The 22,401-nt window shown below is 37.4% G+C and overlaps 1 protein-coding gene across 14 annotated transcripts in view; it reads right to left on the reverse strand.

Annotated features, from left to right (window-relative positions):
* Positions 1–22,401, reverse strand: part of SPEF2 (sperm flagellar 2) — a 206,853-nt gene that overhangs the window by 25,887 nt on the left and 158,565 nt on the right. For all 14 annotated transcript variants that reach the window (XR_004739958.3, XR_004739959.3, XM_078365609.1 and 11 more), the window contains 5 exons: positions 20,348–20,528; positions 11,489–11,636; positions 8,947–9,075; positions 6,548–6,686; positions 3,590–3,819 (listed from right to left, as the gene is read on the reverse strand). Coding sequence is in view for 12 of the 14 variants with exons in the window: in XM_078365609.1 (XP_078221735.1) it covers positions 3,590–3,819; positions 6,548–6,686; positions 8,947–9,075; positions 11,489–11,636; positions 20,348–20,528 (827 nt within the window). In the remaining 2 variants the exon portion in view is untranslated. The remainder of the gene's footprint in view (positions 1–3,589; positions 3,820–6,547; positions 6,687–8,946; positions 9,076–11,488; positions 11,637–20,347; positions 20,529–22,401) is intronic.

The raw sequence follows: 22,401 nt of genomic DNA on the forward strand, positions 1-22,401 counted from the left end.
AGAAGAAGAAGAAGAAGGAGAAGAATAATAAGAATAAGAAGAATAAGGAGGAGGAGGAGGAGGAGGAAAAGAAAGAAGAAAAAAAATTAGCCAGGAAAGGTGGCAAGCACCTGTAGTTTCAGCTACTTGGGAGGCTGAGGTTGTGTGGGGGAGGGGTGCCGTGTTGAGGCTGCAGTGAGCCATGATTGTGCCACTGTACTCTACCCCGAGCTACAGAGTGAGACCTTCTTATAAAAAGTTAAATTTAAATTAAAAAAATTTAATTTTCAATACTGATTTTGCTAGTTTCAAAATAGAGTTTCAGTTCTATGCACAGATTTTCTGGAAGACGTGATCTTGAATTCTGAGAATATACTTTCATTTGTCTAATGTAAGTTCTCTGGCTTCGGGAGTATACCTGTGTGTTTCATTCTAAAGACATATTTGAAACTCTGTCCATACATAAACAGTTTTAACAGATTCAAAGCCATCTAGATTCACTACTGCATTTCTGCGATCTGAATCTGATCTAGTGGAAAGAGTTCGCCCACTGAATAAAGCAAAGGCAGGTGGAGGCCATACTCCTCTTTGCTGTAATCCCTATATTTTGCCACCTGCTTTGATAATTCTGTTAATAGCACCTACTCTTCTATATCATTCCCTTCTCTAAGAAATCTTTCTGTATTTATTGATTTGAGGAAATGTTAGACTAACTTAAACAATTTTCAGGTCAAAAATACTTACCTGCAAATATACAATATTGTATTTTTATAATTTTCTCAGAGATACTAAGCCTGGAAAAATCCACAGAACTTTCTAGTTACTCCTTTCAGGCAACCAACCACTCAGGTGCCCTTATTCCTGCCTCTGGGTTTTTGAGCCTTTGGAGAGAGACTGACAGTGCCGCCACTCTCTCAGACACAGTCTCTTCCCTGCTCCAATCCATTCTCCACAACACTTGGCTCTAAATGCCTTTGAAAATTCCTCTCCTACATGTTCTTTGCAAGCCACCTGAGACTTCACAACCTAGCCATAAGCTCTCTGTGGTCCCATCTCCTGCCTCTTGTCTGTTCACAGTTCCCTCAATATATCATGCAATCTCAAAAGCTCCACAGCTGCTCCAGTTTCCCCTTTGCCTGGAATACCCCATGTTTGCTTCTCTTCCTGGAAAGTTCAGTTTCAAAAGCCTCTGGGCTAACCCTCATGCTGACTCACATGGGCAGCAATAGCTACTTCTGCCTTTGAACTCCTGTAAAAACCATGCTGCTGAATGATCTAGCTTAATCACTACAGCCCAGAGTTCTGAATGTGAACCCTCTGTCTCTGGGACTAGTCATTCAATCTAAAGGCCTTCAAGAGGGGTTCAAAGAAGGGGTCCTTGTCAGTTTTTTGAGCAATGTTGCATGCCTTGAACAACTAAATGTTGCCTCTTTTGAAGAAAAAGAGAGGGTGTAGAATTTGCTGGACCATGTTCTCTTCAGGTAGCTTCTCAGCAGAAGCAAAAATAGCTATGAACCAAATCTCTGCAGCATTGCATAGAGTTCTGATGGGCTTACAAGGAAAAAGAGTTCCTATGGTTTAAGTGGAGACAGAGGAACCCTGCTAAAGTGTTCTAGTTTCAATAGAATCCAAATTGCTTCCATCAGAAAAAGGCTGTATTCCTGATGTACTTGGCACTCAATGTTTGGAGACAAGATGTACCCACCTAGAACTTACCGGAGTACACAAAATGAGTGTTTTTGTTTGTGATGCATGTAGTCCCTAGGAAGCCACATTACTTTATGATTTAATTCTGCCAGGTGGTGTACAATTTTTTGGGAAGCACTCTAGGGTAATATTGCAGGTGCCTACTAGGGTACTTACACCTTCAGGACACCAAGCTAACATTTTTGAATAATAAAATACTTTGTATCAATATTGTATAATATATATTATACGCTAATATGACATTACCATAATCAAGTCACAATGGCTCATATGATTACACTTAAATTGCACATTCTATGTGCGATACTCTTTCTAAGCACTTTACAGACATTCATTACCTTAATCCTCATAACCTTATTTCAATACATGAAATAAATAGCATTGTTATTCTCATTTTACAGATGTGGTAATTTCAGAGAGAAATAATAACTTGTCCAAGATCATCTGACAGTCATGTGACAAGAGGTGAACTTGAGAGAGAACTGTTTGACTCTACTCATGCCATCATAGACTGAGGTGGATAATAAGTAAATTAACATATGAAAATGTTAGCAAAGGGCCTGACACATAGTGACCATGCCAAATTGGCTGTTGTTATAATTCAGAACATATTCATTAGATCTAACTCTTCCGGGAGTATGCTCATGGGAATGTTTCCTAGGATAGTTGAGGGAAAGAACGGTTTGCTGATTCATTCGCTTTCTTTTACTCATACTGTTCTGATGCTTCTAAGTATGGATCTTTGCTAACTGGCAGGAAAAATGCAAGTGTAATCAACTGTTCCATGTCATTTTGCATGGAACACATGTATAAGGTCATTTTTTTCTAGCATATTTGCGGCAATCATATCAATAAATGATACTTTATGTTTAATACTTACCTTTACCAAAAGAGATTTAGAATCATCACGAGTGGCAGAATTTGATCAGAAAAGAAGTGTTGACTACATTACAATATATATTTCTTTTCAATTTTATGTTATGTTTAGGAAGGGGTGTTTTAATGAAGACTTTTGTTTTCAAAGGGATTAACCAATACTTAGCAGAAAACCTCTTATGCTCTTTTTACTAATGGTATATGATGTGAATATCTAGAAATACTGAACTTTTTTTAAAAAGAAGGGGCAAGAACTTTGCAGAATTCTGAATGATATATGACTATAGGCAAAAAAATCTGCTAAACTCCTCTGTGACTTAGTATCTGGACTTATAAAGTGGAGATGGTAATCCTATGTGTCTGAATTGCTTGCGCTATCAATTGACAGAACTCACTGAAGAATATCTAAAAGTAGTAAAAGCCTGAATAAAAAAAGTCTTGTGCAGATGCTTTGGGTCCATGCTGATAAAATGTGAAAGAGCTAAAATTGTTTGTGTGCAGAAAACATTTACACATACATGTGAACAAACTTACCAATTAAGCGAACATTTTCTAACAGCTTATTGATTCTGCTTATGGTCTACAAGCACTGAGGGAAAAGGCCAATATAAAAGGGAAATCTTCTACTCCCTGGTCTCCCCTCACAGACTATTGAGGGAAACAGAAACACAAACTCAATCTCAATACAAAATCTAAATTAGAAGGATGCACAAAGTCTTTATGTAAGCTGCTGGGTGGAATAATACTCAAATATATAAACTGGTCAGCAAGGGGCAGGGAGGGCAGGAGAGGGGAATTACCGGGAATAAGGATCATCACACTGTTCAAGCATTATCCACAGTGGGTTCTGCTTGTTTAATTTGGGTCTATGTTGCATGAAACAATATTTGATAAACTAGAGCAAAGCAAGGGCGTGTTTTAGGGCCACATGATCCCATAAAGCTTATTTTACTTGTTGGTAAGTGCTTGCTGTCCTGGTTAATCTTTACTTGTTTTGTACTCTCTTCATGATAATTATTTTTCCTACCTTTAGGTGCCATATCTAAGAACTGATCTCGAAGACTGTCAAGCTGTTCAATTGTCAGGGTGCCATCTTGTTCCTTTTCTACAGGTGGAGGACGTACTGGTGGGGGAGGATCTGGGAAAACTTTTCTATTGCCATTAATGAAGAACTCTTCTTGGCTTAAATAAAGTTCATTTTGAATTTTTGTAGATGTTTCAATGTGATAGCGTGCTACATCAGTTAATTTTTCTATACTGAAAGTGATAAAACAGAGTTAAACCCATGAAAGATACTATTAGATTAGTAAAGTTTGCTTCTAAGACATACACACTAAAGCAAACACATTATGTAGCTCTGACAACTCCATCTGCATGCTTATAAATTTCAATTTGTCCCCAAATCTATTTTGTAAAAAAGCAATGTATAAATAAATGCAGATTAAATAGAAAATTCATGCTTATTAAACAGCTAATAGTTACACATTTTATACAAAGCTGAACTTAAAGAGAATCTATTAAATATAGTTTTTATTAGTATTAGAATATATTGTACTATGTAAGCAAGATTATGTCAAGGGTTATACTTCATTCTAAGTATGAAGCAGAATAAGGTTGTATGGCACAATACTCTGTAAAACACGACTATTAGAATAATACATTTATTTGGAATCACGCTAAATTATAAAGTGAATCAAATTTGAGAATGTATTTCTAGAAGAGTGGCTTTCTCTTATTTCTGTCAAGAAGTTTGATGTTATCTAAAATACAGTTTTCAGAATAGCCTGTTGCATATAATCCATTGAAATTGCTTTGCTATCTTCATGAAGAATAACAATTCCTAGCTAGATCATATAATTAAAGCAGCAGCAGTTAGGTACCACTATGACGTGGTAGAAAGAGTACTGGAATCTGAGTTCCCATCATAGGACACAGGATCTCTAGGCACAGATCCTGGGGCAAGTAACCTAAGCTCTCTGTATGTCCTTGTCTTTGCAATGTAGTCAACAACACATCACTCCCTCTCTTATGGTTATTAATGTGAACTTGCATAAGGCAAGGATTTTAAAATGTACTGGGGATATAGTTAATGACCTTTGAAAAGCATTTTAAGGTGAGAGAAGTTTTATACATGAATAAGTGCATTATCGCTGTAATGTAGAAAGGATCTTGTTTATATATTATAATGAAAGTGAGCATCACAGAAAAATGCATATTTAATCTGATATTATATAATTCATAAGTACCAAATATACCAAATACTGAACATACAACTGAAAGTTCAAAAAATAGTATTAGTTGCTGTCTTTCAAAAGATACTCTAGAATTCGACTCCAGAATGTGGTCTTTGTGTTTATGTAGTATGTGTTAGCCAATTAGTTTATGCTTTAGGGTGGTTGCATGCTCGGGGACCGAGGAGAAAGGCATTGGATAGCTGCTGAGTTTACGTGAGTGAGGAGGGACCCCAAATGTGGATTGAGAGCCAACCATAACCCAGCACGATACTCTGTAAAACATGACTATTAGAATACCTTTATATGGAATCAGCATACCAAAACAGGTGTGCGCCACCTAGTGGAAGGTTACCAAGAATAATCTTAAGAATAGAAGGCAAAAAGTGTCAGGAAACTGAAAACAGGATTTGAAGGTCAAAGGGATCTGAGAGCTGTTTGTTTGTGTATTTATTTATGTATTTGTTTGCTTGTTTATTTGTATCACATTTCTAGGTTTTAACTTCTCGTGGTCACAGTTCATGACAGCATTTGTAGATTCAGAGTGCAAAGGCATATACAATAGAAATCTGAGAAATATGAGTACATCTGCTAAAACTAATATGCATTTACACTGGATGGCCACATGGATGGTAGCCATGGATCCCCAACATGAAGAAGACATGCTTTCATTTTGAAAATGGCAGGCAGAGAACAGAACTGAATATTACTGCTGTATGATGCTGATGAGTAGACTTGGTTATCCAGTAGCAAAACTATCTTAAGTATTACTGCAGTAAGCTTACTTACTTATGCTTGTGTTTGTATTTTTTATTCTGTTTAATGTTTGTTTGTTTGTTTTACTATGGAGCAATAGTTCTAAACAAGTAGACTGAAGACTTTACAGAAGAACTTCATTATGAGACAAGGACCAGAAAAAACTAACCATAACAACTGCTTTTTACATGACAATTGTTTCTAAGAATACTTGCCTTTTGAATACTATTTGTATATCAACTTCTAAGTTTTCAGAAAATGTATATTGTAAATGGTAGCACATCCTGGAATCTATGTCTAATACACACTTCTGAAACAGCCTGGCTGGAGTATTTCCTTGTATAGATGAAGCCAATGGGGCCCAGAGCTATCAAGCATGTCACCAATTGGTGGACAAGATGGGGCTCCTGGTCTGTGGACAATCATCACTCACTCCACTGAGCTGCCTCTTTGTATCTTTTAGGGAATAACTAACAGGATGAGGCTCGTTGCCCCTCAGTAGCAATGAAAGTCTGGGAGGTCTTTGGAGCTCAACAGAAAAGTAGAACTTGGGGTTGGTCTTATAAGAAAATCAGCCTAGCTGGTAAAACATTCCAGTGAATGTCTTTTTAATCTCCCCTAATTGGCTCTGACTAATAATAAATCTACCACTAGTAGGATGAAGCATTATTTTAGTTCTGAAAACTATTTTAAATGACCTATAATCTTACCTTGTAAAATAAGTTTCTCATTGATCAATATGACAGCTAAACTCATAAATATTGTGCAAAGTTGAATATGGCAATAGAACCCTTTGATGCATGATTTACTGTTAGGAAAGAGTTAATACAAACATGACAGTAAAGCTCATATTATGTATTTATACACATGATTTCTTACAAGGTCAAAATTCATATTTGTAACTATAATTTAAATTTGTAAACACCTTAAATATCTTCATCAATTTTGGTACTTAGAATTAACAAGGCATATTTTCAGAAAGCCATGTAGTATTTTACCTGGCCATTTCATTCAAATACCTCTCACCAAGCCATTTTTCCATGAGTTTATACACATCAACCACCTTTGTTACTAAATCTTCAAGAAAAGCCAATGCTTTTGTTTTTATCAGTTCAAGTCGAAATTGCGTGGCTGTTTCTATTTGCAAAGAAAAATAAGAATGTTTTCACATATTGTAGTCCAAGCATTTATTTATGAACAGATTCACTTTGAAACCACTCATGCTCCAATTTGTGAAGTTTTAGGTATACATTTAATATACTAGTATATTATATACTGGTGTATTACCAATATATCTATATTGGTAACATACCAATATAGATAAGGTAATATCCATCTCACTGAGAAGCGAAATATAATATGTTGTAGAGTCATTTGAGAAATTATCTGAACCAAAACGATAACTGAGCTTTTTATCCACTGAACTTTATAGCAACATACTCTTTGGTAAATGAAATGTGAAAACACACATAGATAATTTCTGCATTTTGAAAAGGGACTGGGGGACAAAGTCTCTTGCTTATCTCCCTACTTTAGAACCTGGGGGTGGCAACACCATTGTACTTCTAAGCCCCATGTACCCCCAGGCCTATTACTGATCCTGGCACATAACTGGTTGGTGGATTTTACCTCAAAAATTTTTTCCAATTTCTCCTCTTGGCTTTTTCCATCATCACTGCCTAGTTTGGGTGCTGATTATCTCTCACCTAAACTGCTACAATAACCACAATCCTACTTTTTTTAACCTCCTTTCCCCACCAAATCCAAATCCACCTCCACATTATCCAGAGTAATTTTCCTTACCTGCAGATGTGAACATGATCACTTTTCTGCTCGTAATTTTTCACTAGCTCCCAGTTGCCACCAGGGGAAGAACTGAACATTCTTGGCAGGGCCTAGATAACCCTCCAGGGTCTGGCCTCCCCATCTCCCAGGTTGTTTCTTCCCAGAATATGCTTCATATTCCTAAGCTACATACAAGCCAATATGCCTCTTACCCCTATCTCTACCTTGGCATGTAATACTTCTCTTCATTCTCACTCCACTTGGTCCTCTGGAAAAATTTCTCCATAGTCTTCCAATTCTGCTCAATAATTAGTTCCTCTGGTAAGTCAGGAACTCCTCTCATGTCCCCTTTGCCTCATATGCCTACCGCTAATATCATATTCTTCTTTTTTTTAGAGACAGGATCTTACTATGTTGCCCAGGCTGGATTCAAACACAATTAATCCTTCACCTCAATCTCTTCAGTAGCTGTGACTACAGGCCCAGCTGTCAACATGTCAATAGGCAACAGTGACTGCATTTCTATTCCTTGAGATTGAGTTTTATTTTTTGTTTATGTTTGTACATATAAGTGTGTCTCTCCAGCAACTATCACAGGCCTCGGCACATAGTGGAACGTCAATCAACATTTGTTATAGGAATGAATGAATTTTGCCACACTAAGGATCACGTACAGAATGAACTGAAAGATTAAGTATACAGAAAGCCATTGAAATCAGATGCAGAACAAGCAATAGAGAAGATGCATCTGTCCTGGGCTCTCCTGATGCCACAGGTCTCCCTGTGTTCAACTGACTTCAGATTTTATTGTTGGAATTATAGAAGTGGGTGGTAGTGGGTTGGAGACGACAGGGAGAGAAAGAGAGAGAAACAAGGGATAGAAAGCATCCTTAGTGGTAAAAGGGATCTCAGCACGCCCCATGCCACATTTTTGTGGTCTTGTCATCTTGTATATTGACCATGGTTTTATTCCTTAGGATATGTTTGTTCAGTTTCCTGATCTTCTCAGATTTCATTTAGAATTCCATTACAAGGCAATCAGGAGAGCCATAAGGAGAATACGTTTTATGGAGTCATTGCTCCTATAGAGAAGAACACCACTTAACATAATAGATATATGACTGGCTCCTCTAGGGCCTTTGTTCCCAATAAATCACTTTCAGGGCCTGTTAGCCTCTAGAAAGAATTTATTTTCCTAATGAGGGACTTAAATTATTCTTATTGTAATATAAAACCACTTACTTAAGGTAGTCACTACCTAAACCTGTAAAATCACACCAACTTTCAACATTTTCTTTTGTTTCTGTTTTATGAGATTTTAATGACTGCTGTTGCCTTTTCTAACCCATTCCCAAATACTTTTTGGTTCTTTTTGAGATCCTGCCATCAGTTAAGACTGATTAGGTGACGCCAAAACATCTGACTCATGCAACACTCAAATCTAGTCCTCGAGTGGGCAAAGAAAAACAGTCAACTGAATACTGTACTTTCAACCTGTTTGCTGTATGTTCTCATAGACATGGTCTGAGGCAATTGATGAGCCAGTTGTGGCTGTCTGCCCACTTGTCTCCTTTCGACCGAAAAGCATCATTTCAGTTATTTCAGTCACTACCTTCAAATTGCAAGGCAGCCAGGTGTTCTTCTTTTATTTTGAGCTTCAGCTCATTTTTCATTTTGATTTCAGCAATTTCCTCTGTGGTTACTACCACAGGAGTTGCTTCTGCTGTAGGTGTTGATTTACCTGAAAGGGCAATGAAACACGCTGAGTAAATGAACAAAATACAAAGGTATGCACATAGCACTTGGACGGCATGAGCTCAAAACAAAATTTGTTAAGCTACAAAGCTCTAGTGATTTGGAACCAATGAAACCTTGGTTCTCTCAGCATGAGTGATGAAATATTGAATTTTTCCTTAAGAATTCTCTGTGTAGTGCCTGGGCTGGACTCATATAAAAACATCCCATTTGTGCAGTATAATTAAAAAAATGAGTTGTGTAGCAAGCACAGAGATGGTTATAGTCTCCAAACATAGTGACATCCAGAGTTTGGGGACAAATCCAGAGTACTGACCCCATTAGACACCTGCAGAATTACCACTCCATAAGGGATAACTTCTATCAACAAAGTGCTTCCTAGATCTTCACCATTAAAAGACAAGAGAAGCCAGGTGTGATGGCTCACGCCTGTAATCCCAGCACTTTGGGAGGCCAAGGTGGGTAGATAATGAGGTCAAGAGATCGAGACCATCCTGGCCAACATGGTGAAAACTCATCTTTACTGAAAATGGAAAAATTAGCTAGGTGAGGTGGTGTGCACCTGTACTCCCAGCTACTCGGTAGGCTTAGACAGGAGAACTGCTTGAAGCTGGGAGGCAGAATTTGCAGTGAGTCAAGAATATGCCACTGCACTTCAGCCTGGAGACAGAGGGAGACTCCAACTAAAAAAAAAAAAAAAAGAGACAAGAATAACCTCAAGAAGATGTGAATGAAATGCAGGTGACAGTCAAGAATTTATAACCTATTTAAGCATCATTACTACTTTTTGAGAGAGTCTTGTTGTCACCCAGGCTGGAGTGCAGTGGCATGCTCACGGCTCACTGCAGCCTCGAAATCCCAAGCTCAGGTGATTCTTCCATCTCAGTCTCCCTAATAGTTGGGACTACAGACGTGCGCCACCACACCCAGCTATGTTTTTGCAATTTTTTTTTTGTAAAGACAGAGTTTTGTCTTGTTGCTTAGGCTGGTCTCCAACTCCTGGGCTCAAGCAATCCTGCCTTGGCCTCCCAAAGTGCTGGGATTACAGGTGTGAGGCACTGTGCCTGGCTAATTTAATTAAATTTTAATTGGAACTTAACTATAAGTATGTCAGTGACTATATAAGAGCATTAGAAAATATAAATTTGTCAGTACTTATCAAAGGATTTACCCATGGGATATGGCAGCATGATTCTAGCTGCAGAGCCCATTTACATAGTTCTATTTTCAGTTCAATGAATCTTTCCTGAGAGTCTGACCTCAAGGGGTTCAAATCTTGTAAAGAAGGTATAATTGTGAACAAAGGAATTGTCATATGTTGCAATAATAGATGTATGTATAAGTTACAGATGGAGAGATTAATCTCTCTGGATTTCTGTTTTATCATCTGTAAAATTAAGGGATCAGACCCCAACAGTTACTTCAGTAGTCAACAGAAGCATTTTCCTTATTCCTGCCACTTGAGATGGACTAAAATGGTGCGTTCTTTATCGAGGTAATACTCTTCCCTTTCCTTCAAGTGCCACTGACCAACTCCCTCCTCCATCCTCAGTGCGTTTCTCTAACTCCCATTCCAGGCTGCTTGAATGTTTTCCATCTAGGAAGCGTCTTCTATGCCCTCAGATGGAGTGAGAAGATCTCGTTCTCAAGAACCTATACCTCCCCTATCAAAGAACAATGGTTATGCATCTGTCTCTACTGCAAGACTGCAGGTGGATTAGGGCAGGGACCGTGGTTGTGATTTTTCGTTTTGTTTTTAATTTACTATTGTGATCTTGGCCTCCATATAGAGCATTTCACATAGGCGTCTAAGAAACCTATCATGGACAATCTATGAGGGGAGTTCTTCTCATTTGCTTGTCAGGATTCCACTTCAGGGGCGCGGAGGAAATGTCTGTGCCAAGCTATTTATTCCTAAGTTTAATTAGAGATCTCCTTTAAGATGAATTTTCTCAATTCTTTGTTTGTCCTCATGCTGCTGAGGCAGAGATTTAGGCAGGAGGCCTCCAGGAGAAAAGAACTTGCTCCTGAAACATACACATTGCTTTTAAAAACGCAGCTTTTAAACTTCTGTGTGTTACCGCAGTGTTAGCCCTTTTGTGCAGACTTTTCAGATGACACAGTACAATCCTGGAAGTTCTTTAAAATTTCAAAGCTGTCTTTGAGGTTTATTTCACCCTGGGCACATTGGGCTATTTGGAACAACAAGTTAGGTGGGCTTGCTATGCAATTTGATTTACCACTAACACCACAAATCATAGAAGCCCGGGTCTCTAGTTTAAACCAAATGAGCAGTATTTTAGTGGCATAGAGGCTAATAATGTGTCTGGTTAAATGCTTGTTTTCTACCAAGGAGAGGTTTCACCATCCAGGGTTCTGAGTGCTAAAACCATAAATACCTTTGGGTTTTTTGTCTTCCTGTTTTTTCTTGGGTGGCTCCTTTTTGACCTTTTTATTTGCACCCATCTGAGAAGATTTTTCTTTGGGGTCTGCTGGCTGGTTTTCTTTTTCTTCTTCTGTGAGCCTCTGATGAATTTCAGCAGCCATCTGGTTGCATAAGAGCAATATTTCAGTTAATGTAGCATTATAAAATATGGTAACCATTTGGATGTAGTCATTACTAAATTCTGTTGAAACCTTAATCCACTGTAAACAGTTGTGCCCATGTACTCGAACTTTACAAAACACACCCCACGGTGTTTTACTTAAGCGGAAACCTGTCCCTGTCCCAAGATGTGGCTTCCCTGCCACCATCTGTGTGGAGGCTGCTCACTTTCTCAAGCCCCGCCTGCAAAGCCTCCTTATGTTTCCTCATTGCCACCTCCAGACTGTCACAACTCCATGATTATGCAAAAGTTCCTTTCTTTTAAATCTCAGACACACATTTATACTTCTCAGTTCCTTTAATCTCTTGACTCCCAATCTGGAGTATTTCCCTGTATCAGTGTTTCTTAATCTTTTTTTTGATAACTGATCCCCTATAGAGTTTTTTTTTAAACATGTTTTTTTCTTTTATTTGCCTTTATGCACTTTTAGTACTGCAGAAGTGTATTTGTTTATGTCCTGGTTATATATCTGTGGTTTCTACACACATATTTTCATTACCTCTGGCCACAGCCAATTTTGGGGAATGCATGTCCTGTGTTAACTGGCTCATGAACACTTGACTCCTGGGCTTCTATTCTACTTTAGCACTAAATATCATCCACAAAATACTCAGTATTTGTGAGGTTGACCCATGCCACAGGCTAACCCCAAGGTTCTTAGCTTCCTCTGCTGGGCTGACTTTCAGCTTCTCTCCATTCCACCAAGCATCTCCTTTCATTCTCACAAGTGTGAGATTAGTTGTTCTGTCTCCTCATTATAAGCGCTGAATGGAGAAGCTCTGTCCTTTCCCACCCCCTGGGTCAGGAACTGCAGGTATCCCTCCACCTCTCCTCTGCAGCTGGCTCAGCACTTCAGGCAGCAGAAAAAGCCTGGTCTCATGACAACACAGATGAACCTGGAGGACATTATGCTAAGTAAAATAAGCTAAGCACAGAAAGGCAAAACTGCATGATCTCACTTATGTGTAGAATCTTAAAAAGTCAAAGCATGGAAGAGTGCAGAACAGTGGTTACCAGGGGCTGGGGTAAGTGAGTAGGTGGGACAGGGAAAGGGGATATGTCAGTCCAAGGGTGCTAACTTTCAGTTAGATAAGAGAAGTAAGTGTTGGTGATGTATTGCCCAGCACAATGACTATAGTTAATAAAAATGTATTGTATATTTCAAAATTGCTAGAGTAAATTTAAAATGTTCTAACCACAAAAATAATAAGTAGGTAATAGATATGGTAATTAACTTGATTCAATCATCTCACAACGTATACAGACATCAAAACTTCACATTGTACTGCATAAATATATGCAATTATTATTTGTAAATTAAGATTATATATATGTACACTCTTGTCTTGAGGCTTGTGCCACTGGGATTGTATTTGCAGTTAGAAATACTGAACATTTTCTGTAATCCCAGCACTTTGGGAGGCCAAGGAGGGTGAATCACAAGGTCAAGAGATCGAGACCATCCTGGTCAACATGGTGAAACCCCTTCTCTACTAAAAATACAAAAAATTAGCTGGGCATGGTGGCACGTGCCTGTAATCCCAGCTACTCAGGAGGCTGAGGCAGGAGAATTGCCTGAACACAGGAGGTGGAGGTTGCGGTGAGCCGAGATCGCACCATTGCACTCCAGCCTGGGTAACAAGAGTGAAACTCCGTCTCAAAAAAAAAAAGAAAGAAAGAAAGAAATACTGAACATTTTGCAATAAGTTCAACTGCCCCTGGGGAGGCGAAGGTTGTTTATGAGTGTTGCCCTAAGAAATGAGAACCCAGGAAAGAATCCCAAAGGAAGAAACAACAACACACACACACACACACACACACACACACTATCGTGGAGGCAGTAGCAACAGAGGGTTTAAAACTCTAAAATCTCAGTAAAGTAAGTGGTGAAAAAATGGGGGTTCTTGAAGGCTTATTTATTTATAATTTCTGTGGAGAATGGGGTGAGGAGGTGAGAGGAGAGAGAGGAAGATTAATGGAGGTGAATAGAAATATGAGTAAGGCATAATCTCTATCCTTTGTGGGTGAAATAGACCAGCCAGTTCCTGCCTTCTCCAAAATTCTGCCACACTCCATACTCCATGGAGGCACCTAACTGTTCCTAAGTGTTCTATGAGTGTTAAGTCTTGCCCCACCCTCCAATGGGACCTCATGCTTCCCAGAGCTAAGCCAGTCCTACTTCTTTGTAATCTTCTTGGCTTTGAGTGTCTGAGCTGTGCTTAAGAGGATGCCCAGTAGATGCTTATTAATCAATGAACTTTCTTTCAAAATAATCATATTCTACAGAATGTACCCACAACTTCTTCAATATCAACAGAACCTTGGAGGAATACAGGAAGGTTTCAGAGAGCAAGCAGATTTCTTTGTTTTTTTTTCTTTCTTTTATTCCTTCTTTCTGCCTTTGCTTTTTTTCCTTTTTTTCTTTTTTGTCAGATGCCCTTTTGATAAAAATGAATACCAGATACTGTACTTGCAAGTTCTTAGTAAAGCTGAAAGCAGACTTGCTAACATTCCTCCCCTAAATTGCAAGCAATTCAGTTTTTAATCGGTTCCTGCAAAGCACTCTAAGTTAGCAATTTTCTTCAAAATTGGATTTTTCTCCTTTGTAAACAACTTTGTGATGATGATGATAATTATCATAATTATCTGCATAATTATGCATCATAATTATCTGAATTTTTTTGGTCCACTTCCTTCTAAGACCTCTGGGTTGCTTTCAAAAATTAACATAATTCACAATTCATTCAGCAAGCTAGCTTATAAAGCTGGAGAGAACTTTAGACATAATGCTTTGACATTGTGGGTGTTAAAAATATGACTTGTTTCTTTGAAATCATTGCATACCTCTTAATTAGAAGGAATTTTTGCCAAAAATTAACAGCCTACTAAATGGATAGCTCCTGGTAAAACTGCTGTGTAGAAAAAAGCCTGTGTTGAAGTGTTCTCATTTTTAGTTGCACTAATCTCAGCGGGTACTGTTTGCCCCACAACAATTTACTGAATCACACCTGTTTCATTTGAAATTCAAAGTTCCCTTAAGGTTGTGTGACGTCAAAGTCAAGCAGGATTCAAATATAATTATTGGTAATATTAATTACTAAACAGCTCATTTTCCTATGCTTTCTATGAGATTTTAAAAGTCCACAAGGAAAAGGGGACAATTTTAAATACATTTCTTAACATAATTACAAGTTAAAATTTACAGTTTCTAAAACACTTGATATACATTATTTCACTGGATTTTTTTTTCAGCGATTCAATAAAGGAAAGATAGACTGTTTCCAATGTTACAGATACAGCACTAAAGAATTAGAGAGGTTACACAATTTTCCTAAAATCATACAGCTTAGTCAAGAGGCATAGCCAGTGTGCTCTTTGTGCTTTATGAGCGTCTCCTTCTAAGAATATACCATTTTTAAGTGTCATTTTCGCAGGTAATTTTAATGGGATTCATAAGAATTGTAGATTATGTCTATATTGCTCATTTAACAATAAGAATAGCTCTTTTTTTCTAGAGCCTCTATGTCTGGTTTCTTACTGTCTGGTGTTTGGTTATTGCGGTCTCTGCTATGACCATTACTGTCACTACTGTCATCACTTATATTGACATCAGTATCATCAGCATAGCAGCAGCAGCATCTCAAGACTGTAATAATGAGGGATTATTATTATATTATGCTAGATGTGGGCATTATGCTAAGTTCAAGGTATACAAAAAGTTTTAGAATCTAGTTAAGTATTCAGACTAACAACTAACAAGATACAAATTACAAAACAACAACAACAAATCCTAGATACTAGGAGCCAAATGAGTGGGAAAGACAATGACTGCTGCAAGAATAGGAAAAGCACATGATCACAGATGGCTGGTACTTCAGGAAAGAGCAGATTAACTGGTCAGGAATCAAGGTAGAAACTAATGCTGAAGACCTAAAGAAGGTCAAGGATTTGAGATTCTTTGATGGCAAGTGGAGATCATCACACTAACCCATTCTTCTCTTAGGTCAATAATGAAAAATCATTTTAGTATCCTTATATGCATCATATTCCATTTAAAAAACCCTAATACTTATTTTCTTTCATCTGGTCCATTTTACTCATTTAAATTTAATGTAGTTGCAGATGTATTTGGGCTAAAAATCTACCATCTTCTCTGTACTTGTATTGCTTGTAGAATATTTTTTCTGCCCTCTTTTCTTTTCTTCTTTTGGATTGAATATTTTAAATTTCACTTTGCCCCCGTGTTAGCTTGGAAATAGCACACACTAAATCACTTAGTGGCTACCCTAGAAATAATACCATGAATTACTGACTGAATAAATGACTTTGATGAGTTACTAATTCATGGTGTAATTCCTAGGGTAACTGCTAAGAGAATAGTAACAGAATACATGATGGCCAAACTTACAGAGGGAAAACAAGCAGAAAAGATAAAAATGAAAGGATGAAAAAGATATGACATGTCAACAATATCTAAAAGTGTAATTTGCAAAACAAAAGGGCTATATATACAGAAGATTATTTCATAAGAAGAAAAGGTTCAATTCACCAAAACGATTTAACAGTTTAAAATGTGTAGAAATTCCATTTGACCCAGCAATCCTGTTACTAGATATATACCCAAAGGATTATAAATCATTCTGTTATGAAGACACATGCACATGTATGTTCATTGCAGCACTGTTTACAATGGCAAAGACCTTGAACCAACCCAAATGCCCAACCATGATAGATTGGAAAAAGAAAATGTGGCACACATACATCATGGAATACTATTCAGCGATAAAAAAGGATGAGTTCATGTTCTTCATAGGGACATGGATGAATGTGGAAACCATCATTCTCAGCAAACTGACACAAGAACAGAAAACCAAACGCCACATGTTCTCACTCATAGGCAGGTGTTGAACAATAAGAACACATGGACGCAGGGAGGGGAACATCACACACTGGGGTCCATTTGCTGGTGGGGAAGGCTGGGGGAGGAACAGCAGGGGGTGGGGAGGTTGGGGAGAGATAACATAGGGAGAAATGCCAGATATAGGTGTCGGCGGTTGGAGGCAGCAAACAACATTGCCATGTACGTAGCTATGCAACAATCCTGCATGATCTCCACATGTACCCCAGAACCTAAAGTACAATAAAAAAAATGTGTATAGTCCCAATTTCATTGCCTCAAATATACATAAAGCAAACTGACCAAACTACAGATGATCTTACTCTAACTCTCTTGATAATTTAAAGGAGAAAACAAACAAAATGAGAAAAATAAAATTTAAATGATATATACAAAATATGTATTTAAAAATACATACTAAAGTAATAAATACATCAAAATATTTATATATAAACAATGAGGTATATGTATACCAAACAATTAAATGAATATATTTCGATTATACACCTAACATTTATAAAACTGATCATAAGGCAACTGCAAAAACTTTTATGAGAATATGTTCCATGAATAAAATGTAATCTAACCAGAAAACAAGATATTACTTTGAAAATTAAAAATATATTTCTAAAATGCTTTGAATTTGATGATAAAAGTAACATATCAGAAGCTTTGGGATGAAGCTAAAGCAAGTAACAAAGGAAACTTCAGAGAAGCAAATGTGTATAACAGGAAAAAAGACTGGAAATTGATGAACTATGGTGTGTCTGAAATCCCTAGGGAAAGAATGGCAAAGTACACTCAAAGAAAATAGCAGGAGGAAAAAACGATATTACAGAAAGAAAACAAACACACACAGTAAAAGGAATCAATGAAGTTAAAAGTCAGTTATTGGAAAGCCTGATATAATTGATAAACATCTGGCTAAGCTGATAGAAAAAAAAAAGAGGAAAAGCACAAATAATAAACATCAGTACTGGCAAAGTGAATATCACATAGACATTGCAATATTAACACAAACAGGCTATCTTAAATAACTTCACGCCCATAAATGTAAACATTTAGAAGTAAAAAAATTCTTAGCAAAAATAACACTTATCAAAATCAACTCAAGCTTTTTCTAAGAAACAAAACCAGAAAGCATTGCATAATCTATTAAAGATAACAAATTCTTGAGTGAGGGAGGACAACAAAAACTCCTCCTACAAACTTCCTGTAAAACTTTAGGTCTAGATGGCCTCTCTGTGAGTGCTACCAATCATTTTAAGAAGAAATAATCCCAACTTCCACAAAATTTTCCAAAGTGTAGAGAGGAAACATATCCAGACTTGATTTATGAAGCTAGTATCATGTGGATGCCACAAGCCAACAAAGGTAGCATGAGAAAGGAGAGTTACACACTCTCGCTTAAAGATGAACATTCTAAACAAAGTATTAACAAAACAAATCCAGCAATATGTAAGAAAGATGACGCTTCATTAAAACGCTGGACTTATTCCAGGAATGTGATGTAAGTTTAACATTAGAAATTGGTCAATGTGATTTTTCACATTAATAGAAAATGAAGAATAAAGGATATAATAGAGGCAGAAAAAGCATTTGAAAATACAATTCATGAAAAATCCTCTCAGAGTAAACAGGATATGAAAAGGAATGTTCATAAGTTGATAAATACTGCCTTAAAAATTAGCAGCCAATGTTTTTGTGAATCTTGACAAGCTGATTTGAAAATTAATAGGCAAAAAGTCATGAAAATCTAAAATGTTCTTGGCAGATGACAAGGTGGGAAGAGTTGCTCATTCAGGTAACAAACAAATGGTATGATACTGGTGTGGTGTTGGTATAAGGCTAGACAAATAGAGCAATGCAACACACCTATACAGGTGTGGCCATCTAATGCATGACAAACATGATAGTGCAGTGAAATGGGGAAAGGGTTTAGCACTACTTGTGAAAGCCAAGGTATTATGTATAGTATTGTCTACTAACTTTAAAGATAGCACACATTACTAGACGTATACCCAACAGTTATCTACACACATGGGTACCAGTAGACGTGTACAAGCATGTTCATAGTAGCAGTATCCATACCAACACCAAACTGGAAACCCAAAAGTATATCAAAAGCAGGTTGGTTAAATAAATTGTGATACATTCATATAATGCAACACAATAAAGCAACAAAAATGAACAATATAAGATTACTCTCACAAAGAAAGCTGAGCAAAAAAAGACACAAAAAGACAAGATATGAGTTCATTTATCTAGCTCAAAAGCAAGGAAAGCTACACAACAGTGTTTAGAGCTATAGACTTGGTAATAAAACTCTTTAAGAACATCAAGGAAATTATTCCTAAGAAGGCAAGTTGGTGGTCCCCTTTAGAGGATATGAAGTGGGTTAGGAATGGGAAGGAGCACAGTATTACTATGTAGGTGCAGCCCTTGTTCCGTTTCTCCCCAGGGAGTGGTGCCATGAATATTTACTTTAGGTGGATTCATTAAGTCATGCAATTATAATTCGTGCACTTTCCTTATGTATGTCAAAATTCATACTAACATGTTTTTCAAAAGAAGCAAAACAATGAGAGGAGTCATTATTGCTTCTAGGAGGGGGAAAAGAAAGAAGTGGGGAGAACAAAAGAAAGAGAGGGAGAAAGAAAGGAAACACTGAGGCTGCTTGAATGAGAAGGTCAGAAAAAAAGAAGCCTGAAAGCAGAGAGGCCAAGAAGGGACTTGGAAAGTGCCCAGTCGGAAATTTTGTTTGCTGAGAGATCTGGGATGCAAGGTTCTCTTCTACCTCTTTCATAAAATCTTTTGAAAAGTTGATGCTGCTTTCTGTTTGAATGATATTTCATGGAAACTCAAAGAAGGCTTGGCATGGAGTGAAAAGAGAAAACATCTTGGTGGACCCAGGACCTGGCAGATGAGGGAATAGCAATTGATTATCTGAGTTAAACTCTGTATGCATCTTCAGCATGGTGTAACACTTCTGCTTAAAGTTACATGTATGCCTCCCCTTTACCTTTTGATTTAGGTAGAAATGATATAAGCTTTGAAGTCATAGAGACCTAGGTTCAAATTTCATTTGGACATTTACCTGTTAGGAGAATTTGGGCAACTTTCTTAGCCTTTCTGAGCCTTAATTCTCCACCGTAAATTGGATAATAATAATACCCCATAGGTGACTTAGAAAAAATGCCTAGCAGAGAGGTTGCCAACTAGAGCCCTAGAGTCCAGATGTGTGATTTGCTTGGCTCTGCAGAATATTTTAAAAATTTTTTTATTTCATTTCTTACATACTAAAATTAGTAGTTTTACATAAAAATCTAAATATTTGGATTTTCTTAGAAAACTGGAAAATCTGGCCATGTCAGACCTCATTCTTACATGGCAACTGCATTTGCACCTGCAAACAGGGGTGTGACTTCCACTCGGCCCCAGACCCATCCCTCTTGATTGTTTTACATTTGACCACCTCATTAACATTTCCTGAGTGCCTTTAGGCCCTGTACTTGGAAGCTGAGCCCAGCACAGAAAATAATCAAAGTGTTCGTTCATTTGTTTCACGATCTCAAATATGGATTGACTGAATCACATTTCTCTTTTTATTTCTTTCAGAAAAAAAAATGCTTTGAAGGTTTAACTTTATACAGTGTTTGAGAATGTTGTGCAAATTTTCAACTTACAGCATATTACCAACCTTGGTCCTTGGTGAGTGGGTATTACTAACAGGAAATATAACAAGCACTGCTTACCATGTGAGATACTGCTAAAGAAGCCTGCTGCCAGGTGTCCGTGACCAGCCTCTCATCGGCCTCAAAGTTGGACTCTATGTTTTCTAGGGAGTTATCCATCTTACCCTTCAGTACTGATTTTGTTTTTGGTTTGGGCGTAACTGTTTCCAGAGAAATGGACATTCGAGGAACTAGAGGAATTCTTTAGGAAACAAACAAGCAAAAGGGATATAAATATTTTGCTTAGAATTCTATTTTTGTGACCATATTACTTGGTAAATGTTACTGTCTTGGTTTAATCTTAATTTTCAAAGTTTTCCTGGAAGAATTATTTTAATGGAGAAAAGATAATAAAAGACAGCGTTCAAATTTTTGTGGTCTAGAATGTCCTATTAATAAGAAGAGACTCAAAATGAACAACAACAAAACATACTTTTCAGGCTTAATTCTCAATAATTATAAAACAGAGGATTAGACAATGGCCATTATAAAGAAATGCAACTTTGGAATTTGTTCCAGAGCATACACTTCTGATGAAGGATAAATAAAAAAGTCAGTCTAGAAAAAGCAAACCAAACAAAACTGGGCATCACTTCTCTAAGGTGAAAAGTATCTTTTGGCATCCCAAAGGGCACAGCTGAAGGTAGGTCATGTCTGTCCATGGCCATCCCACATTGAATACCCCTGATGTCTTCTGACAGTAGCACATGACTAATACTAATGTGAGGTCTGAAAGGGGCTACCGCACAGAGGCAGCTAAGTTTTGATGGTGGATGGGGTCGTTGACAGCACCACCCCCACAAAGGTTTTCTCTTTGTTTTATAAAGTGGTGTGGGAACACAAAGTTAAGCTCTCCCTCCGTCTTCCCTTATTGCTGTTCCTGTGTAGAAAATTTTAAGCTGCCTCTGGGAATATCTTAACCCAGAAGGATCCCAGGATCTCAAAGGTTAACAGAAGCAGAGAAAGATCTACAAGGTAGAATGCTTTTTGTAACTGGGACCCCCCCTTTAGTAATAGAAAGTTCAAAGGGTTATCAGCTTGGGGAAGAAATGAGAAGAGAGCAGCTCCAAGGATGACTTTGTTGAAACTAGAGGAGAAGAGTCAGACTCAGTAATCTAGGAACAAGCATTTGGTTTTGCAGACTTAAGTTGCTGGAGAATAGAGCAGTGATTCAGAAAGATGATTGTAAACTCCACAAACAGTTAGCTTGCTTTGAAGCATCAGACAAGGTTTTGAAGCATCAGACAAGCTTTCTTGAACTTGGCACTCTGATTCTTAAAGTGTTTGAAATAGCTGCCTCTGTGCAGTAGCCCCTTTCAGACCTTATATTAGTGTTCGTCATGTGGTTCTGTCAGAGGTAGACCACAGTCTACCGTGCCTGAAAAGGCAGTATATTGAAGATCTGCTACTCATCTACGCACAAATTAAATTATATTTTAAGATCAAATGAGGCTAAATCACTGTCACTCCAGTTTGACTGTGATTCCTGTGTTCAGTAGGTTAGGGTAAGGCTTGTGTGATCATCTCTAGATGTTTAATACAGTACAACATGTATTTTTCAATGTCTTGCTTTGGAGGACAGCAAAGCAGTGGCATATCAGTTAGAAAAAGAATTTGCGTTTATAATTTATTTACTGGAAAAAACACTAGCCTAGGTAGCTCCCTCACTATTAGTAGGTATGAACTTGAGCATGTCACTTGATTTTATGAGGTTCAGTTCTTCCTAGAATAATACAAACGTAATTATTATGAGAAGTATTATCAACTAATTATTAGTTATTACCATCATTATGAATAATCTTACTATACTACTACTAATATTATTATTGCTATAGAGTTGTTGGGAGGAATAAAGTAGACAAAATATATGAAAATGGTTAACACTGTTCTTGTTTCCCTTTATATATGACAGGTTGATTGGTTAGTTGGTTGCTATATTGATTGACTGATAGTTCCAGTTGGTACCCAAAGCTGTGGTTTGAGGCTGAGACTGGTGTAGAGTTATTTGCAGGAAATAAGAACTGGCTGTTCTTTTGTCAGTTTCATTCTACTAACCAACATTAACAGCTTCCCCA

The sequence above is a fragment of the Callithrix jacchus genome, chromosome 2 (assembly GCF_049354715.1).
Source record: "Callithrix jacchus isolate 240 chromosome 2, calJac240_pri, whole genome shotgun sequence".
In the NCBI taxonomy this organism is placed as follows: domain Eukaryota; kingdom Metazoa; phylum Chordata; class Mammalia; order Primates; family Cebidae; genus Callithrix; species Callithrix jacchus.